The sequence below is a fragment of the Physeter macrocephalus genome, chromosome 19 (genome assembly GCF_002837175.3).
Source record: "Physeter macrocephalus isolate SW-GA chromosome 19, ASM283717v5, whole genome shotgun sequence".
Lineage (NCBI taxonomy): Eukaryota > Metazoa > Chordata > Mammalia > Artiodactyla > Physeteridae > Physeter > Physeter macrocephalus.
This window is the reverse complement of record NC_041232.1, coordinates 4355205-4363078: the sequence shown is the minus strand read 5'-3', so window position 1 is coordinate 4363078 and position 7874 is coordinate 4355205. Positions and strand designations below refer to the sequence as shown.

General features: G+C 55.2%; 1 protein-coding gene across 2 annotated transcripts; it reads left to right on the top strand.

Moving 5' to 3' along the window:
• The first annotated feature begins 51 nt into the window (after positions 1 to 51).
• Positions 52 to 7256, top strand: LOC114483840 (coiled-coil domain-containing protein 157-like). 2 transcript variants are annotated; one of them, XM_024120963.2, is made up of 3 exons: positions 52 to 138; positions 2924 to 2994; positions 5986 to 7256. In XM_024120963.2, exon 3 carries the CDS (start codon positions 5997 to 5999, stop codon positions 6246 to 6248), a length of 252 nt encoding a protein of 83 aa, XP_023976731.1. In that variant the 5' UTR covers positions 52 to 138; positions 2924 to 2994; positions 5986 to 5996; the 3' UTR covers positions 6249 to 7256. The 2 variants fall into 2 exon arrangements, with proteins under 2 accessions (XP_023976731.1, XP_028336572.1); XM_028480771.1 differs by having other exon boundaries at positions 2924 to 3055.
• Positions 7257 to 7874: the final 618 nt, after the last annotated feature.

Sequence of the window (7874 nt, the reverse complement as noted above, 5' to 3'; positions counted from 1 at the left end):
CGAGAGACGCCGTTGCCGTGGCAGCGGTCGGGGAGCCGGGATAGGTTTTGCCGGGGATTCCAGGAGCGGCAGGCGCACCTGGGGGCAGTTTCATGAGCCGACCAGACACAGTGGCTGAGGCTGCGACGCCGAAGACTGGTGAGACGTTTTACATCTCCCGCCGACGCCCTCGCACGCACCCCACGGCCCCGGCCCCCCTCCGCTTTACTCCAGCAAAAGATTCCTCTCTCCCTCCGACCCCCGCCTTCCAAGGCCCCCGCTCTCTCCCATTGGCCTCCCACTTTGGCCAAAGCCCCGCCTCCCTATTCCCCCAGCCCCCTCTTTTGCTTTCAGGCCCACCTCTTTCAGACCCCCTTCCCAAATCCCAATCCCTAATTCCCACGGGTCCCTTTTCCCGCAGGCCTCCCTTTTCCAGTTCCACCCCTGCCTTCCATAGTCCCGCCCTCAAACCCCGCAGACCAACTCAAATCAAGGCTTCCTCTTTAGGCTCCACCCCTCACGCCCGCAGGTTGGTCCCTGCGGACCACTTCCCCGCTCCGCAGCACGCCTCGAATCCCGCCCTTTTCGCTTCCCCTCCTAAGATCCTCTTCTCCCTTTCCCCTCTCTCCCAACTCCTGAACCCTTGCCTGGACTTCAATTTCTTCACCTGTGAAATGGGGGGGTGGGGGAGGGGGAATAGGAAAAGATGCCCTCCCAAGTCTCCTCCCCGTCTCTCTTCCTCACATACACACCATAGCTGGTTTATGTCATTGTTATTATTAATGTTGAATTATAATGATAGTTAGGATTTATTGAACACGTACCATGAGCCAGACAGTGTGCCAAACACTACATGCATTCCATCATTTATTTCGTATAGCAACTTACTTACAGGTGAGGACAGAGAGGTTCACATCCTCAGTTCACATGGTGGAGTGGGAATCCAAACCCAGGCCATTCTTCTCTACTAGTGCAGTTACTCCTTTGTCTTCACTGGATTCCTTCAGTGTCCCCAGGGATCCAGGCAATTAGCACTCCTGAGTCAGAGACTGACACTGCCATTTAGATGGCTTCAGAGTTTCCAAAGTGTTTCCATGGGTGCACTGGCCAGGAGGGAGGCATAATCTTTACCTGAGGGGTAGGGTCCCAGGGGTCTCGAGAGAGAAGTGGGAGAAGAGAGGGAAAGGACTCGAATGTTGAACGGGAGTGCAGGAAAGACTGCTTCACTTCTCTGCAAGTTAAAAGTCCACCTTGGGCTGAGGGGCCTGAGGAGAGGCAGAGTTACCTGCTGCTCCCACCCCAGGGTAGTGGTGGCTCAATTACTGCCAGCACTTGTGTGATCTCAGGAACAGTGTGGGGCTGGCAGCTTCAGGGCGAGGGTTCTACTCAGGACCCAGGAATTACAGAGAAAGCCTGTGTCAAATGTTCCTTCACTTGACACACACACACACGTGTTTCTCAAAACAGGCCTGTATCTGCAAATCCCCACTGTTTAGAAGAAACGACATAGGGTAACCTCGGATATTTTTCAATGTTGTGTTTTGCTCTCGTATATTCTTAACTGCTTTGGCATTTGCTGCTGCTCATCAGAACCAGAATCTAACATCTGGCCCCAGATGGCCCCAGATGGCAGCTGTAGTTATTTAAGGGTGAACAGGTCACTGTTTCTTCATGTCTGCACAAGCAAGCTCCTGAGTTCCAGGTGCTTTGCCACCTGAAAACCCTTCCTCCCGGGGTGGGATTTCTTGCTTGCTGTATTTATTTCCTTCCTGCCATTCCAGGAAGGAAACCCAGAATGTTTCAGTCGGTTTTTCTGTTTGTTTCTGCCTCATTCTTTGGGGACATAACACCTCATGGGTGGCAATATCTTATGAGAGGCCATCACTGGGGCAACATTTGTATGTGGGAAGTGGACCTGTGTGTGTGTGTGTGTGTGTGTGTGTGTATTTGTGTTTATTGTGGGGACTCATCACCCCACCACCTGTGGGTGGAACTGTAGAGCTGACACACCAAGACTTGCCCCCTGCAGAGACCCTCAGACATAGATGGTGCTTCCTGGGGGACAGTGCTCTGTGTGCCCTGCTCTGTCCCTATCCCTGACACAATGCCCAACGTGTAGGAGTTACTCAGTCACCATCTGCTTAATGAACACAGGATCTAACCCCCTACCCCTGCACCGTCCAATATAGTAGCCACCAGCCCATGTGGTGCTGTATATGAAAATGGTGGCTGGTCCAAATTGGGATGAGCTATAAGTGTCAAATAGACATTGGATTTTGAGACTTAATGCAAAAAAATAGACTTAATATTTTATATTGATTTAACATTGAAGAGATATTTTGGGTATATTAAGTAATATATGTTATTAAAATTAATTTACCTCTTTTAGTTTTTTAATGTGGCGAGTATAAAATTTTAAAACCCATACATGGCTTGCATTATATTTCTTTTGTCCAGTGCTGCTCTAGAAGTAGTATGGCCTGAAGACAGAGCAGAGATGTTGGACTCAAGAGTCCCAGCTCCCTGAGTGATCTTAGGCTAGCCCCCTAACTTCCCAAAGCCTCAGTTTCCTCATCTGTTTAAAGGAGGTGGATTTGGGGACTTCCCTGGCAGTCTAGTGGTTAGGACTCTGCTCTTCCAATGCAGGGGGTGCGAGTTCAATCCCTGGTCAGGGAACTAAGATCCCACGTGCCGCGTGGTGCAGCCAAAAAATATAAATAAATAAATAAAGGAGGTGGATTTGGGAAGTGGCCGACAGTAGGTCCTGTAGTCAGAGCCAGCGGTGCTCAGGCTCAAGGCTGGCAACCCCACCTGCCCTTTCCCTCACCCCATCCTCCAGCCTGAAACAACCCCCTTCTTCTGGTACAGCCTCGTCCCTGCCCCCCACCCCCAGGAAGCTCTCCCTGAGTGCCCACTCCCTCACTCTCCCTTCATCCACTCCCAGGGACTGCAGAGCTGGACACGGGAAGCCAGGCACCTGGCTGAGCCTCTGACCCTGAGCCCGAAAGCCCGCAGGCAAGTCCAAGAGCTGGGGGCACTCAGACATCCAACTCCACAGACAGGCACCTGTGCAGAGGTGAGGACAGGGCCCAGACCTTTGGGAGGCCGGAGAGGCTGGCTTGCTCTCAGGAACCACCCTGGGGCCTCTGGGTTTCCCTGCACCTGTGGGCACAGGCAGGCCCTCAGGTCCCAGTCCAGGTGGCTAGGTCATACCGCAGTGAACTCAAAAACGGTCTATGTGCTCGCAGGGAGACGGATTCCCAACTGCAAATAATGACTCAAAGATTCCATGCCACTGTGGTGTGTACTGGGAGGGAAAAGCACAGGCTGCTTTGAGAATGTGTAACAGGGGACCTCACCAGCCCAGGGACCTGAGGGAGGCATCTTATTTAGACAGAGAATGGGGAGGAAGCATAATCTGTGGGGGTGAGACGCCGAGGTGCAAGGGGGTGCTGGGCAGAGGGGAGAGGGCAACCCTCAGGAAGGCTGGGGCAGTGGTCTGGGGGAGGTGGGGGGTGTGGAGCAGTGTTGATGGACAGAAGTGGCAGGTTCTCAGTGTGGGTGGGATGTGGAGCTGGCAGCACTGGGTGCCTGGATGTGGGGATAAAGGAAAGGGATTCGAGGAAGTGCCCAGTTGCTTCCAGTGAGGGTGCCATTTTCTGCGATGAGGAAGGTTGGGAGATGGAAACAGGTTGGAGGAAGAGAGGTTTCCCTGCCAGGCCTGGACTTCCTGGGGGCCTAAATCCTGCCCAAGCAGCCCTGCTGCAGGGTGGGGCTTTGGTGCAAGGAGCTTTCTGCTGCTGAGAAAACCACAAAGAACAAGGGGCCCCCACTGCAGGGTGGGGAGGGACCAGGGCTCGGTATCCACAGGGCTGCTGGCTCTTGACACCTGCTGTCAGAGACCTGTGAAGAGCCACGGGAGGGGCCAGACCTTCTGAGTCAAGGGCCAGGGATGGTTCATCCAAATCACTGTCTTCAGATGTCCACACATGGCAAAGATGGAAGGGAAGCAATCTGTGTGGGCCGCAGGGGAGAACACAAATATGGAAGGTAGACAGCAGCTCCAGACAAGGATGGTCTTTGCTATTGTTACTGCTAGTAATAGTAATCACAGTAATAATAGTTACTATGGCTGCAGAACTTTTACTGGTGCCTTGCCCTGGACCAAGCACTTTTTAATTTTTTTTATTTTTTTGCTGCATTGGGTCTTCATTGCTGCCCGTGGGCTTTCTGTAGTTGTGAGCAGGGGCTACTCTTTTTTTTTTTTTTTTTTTTTTTGCGGTACGCGGGCCTCTCACTGTTGTGGCCTCTCCCGCTGCGGAGCACAGGCTCTGGACACGCAGGCCCAGCGGCCATGGCTCATGGGCCCAGCCGCTCCGCGGCATGCGGGATCCTCCCGGACCGGGGCACGAACCCGCGTCCCCTGCATCGGGAGGCAGACTTTCAACCACTGCACCACCAGGGAAGCCCAGGGGGCTACTCTTTGTTGCGGTGCGCGGGCTTCTTATTGCGGTGGCTTCTCTTGTTGTGGCATGTGGGCTTCAGTAGTTGTGGCACGAGGGCTCAGTAGTTGTGGTGGCTCATGGGCTCTAGAGTGCAGGCTCAGTAGTTGTGGCACACAGGCTTCGTTGCTGCGCGGCATGTGGGATCTTCCCAGACTAGGGAACCAACCTGTGTCCCCTGCATTGGCAGGCAGATTCTTAACCACTGCGCCACCAGGGAAGTCCTGGACCAAGCACATTACTTGCAGACACCACCTGGCCTGATGGGGAATAGTGTCCCCATCTTACAAGTGAGACAGCTGGAGCTCAGAGGGGTGCAGTGACTTGCCCGTGACCACACAGCCAGAAGGGAGCAGGACTGGGACCCCTGTATCAACATATAATGGGCCCCCTGTCACCAGAGTGATTAGGATAGCTATCCATACAAATTTTCAGGTGTTCCTCTCTTACACTTCAGGACTTGTTTTCCTCCCAAAGTCAAGGTATTTTAAATTTTCTTTGTGGATTCTTTTTCTTTTCTCCATTCAATTACTAGTCATTCATTTGTCAGTGAGCATCTGCAATAGGCCAGGCCCCAGGCTGCCATACTGGGGATACCATAGTGACTGAGGTGCGGTGAGGACCTGTCCTAGAGAGCAGAGGCCATTCCTGCAGGGAGCAATCAGGGCCAAGATTGGGGAGGCCCAGAGTGAGTATCTAAGCCAGGCTGGAGGGTGCTCAGGGAAGGCTTCCTGGAGGAGGTGATGTCCGGGAACCCTGAAGGATGAGAGGAGTTAGGCAGGTGATGGGAATTGGATGGGGGAAGCATGACTCAGATGGAAGAGACAGATGGGCACAGATTCAGAAACGAGTGTCTGCACAGGAGCTGCTGCTTGTAGCTGATGGTATGTGGAGTGGAGGGGAGGGAAGGTGATGAGAGAGGACAAGGGGAGGGGTGTGCCTGGAGGCAGCCTTTCTCCCAGGGGCCAAAGTGAGTCCTGAGGGGTTGTTGGCCAGTGTGATGTGGTCACATAGGCTTGGCCCAGGTCTCCATAGCAGAAGTGGATCAGATTCCAGTGGACAGGCCTGTGGCCCAGCTGGAACTGCTGCTGCAGTCCAGGCAGGAGATGAGAGTGGCCGGGGGTGGTCCAGTGCTTCCTGTCATACTGTAGCTACAACTGTCTTTTCATTGTCAGTAGCCTGTCCAGTGCTTTGCTCAGGGAGGGAAGGACAGCAGGTACATCCTCATGCACAGCTGTATCCACCCAGCACTTAGCAGGGGCCTGGAGCACACAGGTCCTCAGAGGGACTTGTGGACCGAGGGAATCAGTAGTGTGGGTGTGGGATAGGGTGGATGAGAGGGAGGCTGGTGAGGTCACCACAAGCAGGTCCCAAAGGGGCCGGGAAACCGACTTCTCCCCAGGGTCGCGGTTGGATTTCAGCAGGTTTTCTGGGGTTTTCAGAAACTTCCTCCAGCAGCAGCCACATGGCTCTGGCTAACAGGGATCCTCTCTGTCCACCCCAGGAGCCACGAGGATGGCACACCTGCTGGGCAGCCCGGCCTGCATGGACAGCCTGCGCAGGGACCTCACCGACCTTCAGGGCGCAATCGTGGACGTGTTCTCGCGTGCCGGGCCCGTGCGCTTCCCCTCCTGGAAGTTCCCTGACCGCATGGCCTGTGACCTGGACATGGTGGCCCTGCTAGAGCACTACGACCACGTGCCGGGTGACCCCGAGTTCACGCAGCTGTCCCACGCTGTGCTGCTGGAGCTGGTCATCGACAGGTGAGAGCCTGGACCAAACCTGGTCATCTCAGGATGCTGGCACCCACCCCATAAACCAGTAGCAGCCACAGGATCCGCTTCTGGCGGGGATGATGACATTGATGACAACAATCACCTTTGACTGAATGCTGTCGGGGGCCAGCTTGGTTCAGGGCTCTCATAGCGATCTCACCTGTGTCGTGAGTGCTGTGTGTCTTATAGTCCACCTTCAGGGAGTTGCTGGCCACCCTGTTGGTCTCTGTGACACCACAGCTCTGACGGCTACTTCTCCAGCCACCGCCAGCTGCTTCCTTAGGGTTTCTGTGTGTCGAGGATACTGCAGCTGCTGCTCAGACTTTCCATCCCAGGCTGTTTTTCCTGCCCCTTCCATGTGTCACAGGGCCAGACATGGGATGTGCTTTTCCAAATCCTGGCCCTGCTGGGAAGGTGGCCAGTGGATTCCCCTGCAGCCCCACCACTTCTACACTGTCATTCACATTAGCATGGTCATCAGCCTCCACTCCCTGGGGACCGCAGCCCAGGCTCCATGTGCTCCAAACTTTGCCTGCTAATGAAGTCACGGGAGCCAGACAGGCAGGAACCCCAGCAGTTTGGGGATGACCTGCCTGGAGACAATTAGAAGCCAGGGTAACCACTCAGAGGCCTGGAGGAGCCGACGGTGTGAAAGCACTACCTGGACCCTGTAGGGGGCTGAACATGTGTGAGCCCAGAACACACCTTCCTTCCTTGCTGTGCCCTCTGCTAGGAGTGCCCCACCTACTCGTCCCTGGACTGGCCGAGCCCGTCAGGGCCCAGTTCACCCATCCGCCTTCTAGAAAGCTGGAGCTGACCCGCCTTCCCAGCCCTCTCCCGGCCCCTCTGTCCAGGCCACTCTCCACCCTCCAGTGCTGCTCATTCATTGTGCCCATTCACAGAGGAGGACACCTTGGCCCAGAGAGGGGCATGGCCTGGAGCGGTCAGCACCCCCTCCCCTAGGCCCTCTCTGCCCAAGGGCACAGTTGGTTTGGGATGACCCTCCTGCACCTGCAACAAGTTGAGGTCACTTATCTGACCATATGTTTTGTAAACACAGTACCTCTTCTTTTAAAACAGCCTGATTCCTATGCAAATACCTACTTGTCTTCCCAACACCCCTTTTCCTTACAATTAGCCCCTAACTCAGGATAGGATAGGGACCTGGCTCTCTCACTCCAGTCTCCGTTGTCGCAGAAGCAGCTCGTCCCACAGGAGAACCCCCACCCCCAACTAGAACCAGGAAACCGCAGGGCGCACTGCCCTGCACACTCACCCTGAGGCCGTGCGCAGCCTCCTTCGCTTTGGGGGTCTCTCCTCTGCGAGGTGAAGGCTCTGAGCCACATGATGGAAGGCAGCCACTTACCCAGCACTTTCTGAGGACTCTGGACACAAGCGAGGCAAGGCCCGGCCTCCCAGAGCCTCCCAGTCCAGTGGGGAGCAGCCAGGCAGAAGTGCTGCCACCCAGGAGGCCCCAAAGGGGCCCCAAGCTTAGCCTTCAGGGAGGGCTTTCTGGAAGAAGTGGCTCTTGGGTCGGGCAGAGCATATTCTGAGACGCTCCGAGTCCCTGACGCCCGGGCCGGTTCCCAGAGCAGAAGGCTGCTGGTCGTGTGGTGTG

What these genes read in the sequence shown, in the direction of transcription:
- LOC114483840 (XM_024120963.2), top strand. Translation starts at nt 5,997, where the DNA reads ATGGCACACCTGCTGGGCAGCCCGGCCTGCATGGACAGCCTGCGCAGG.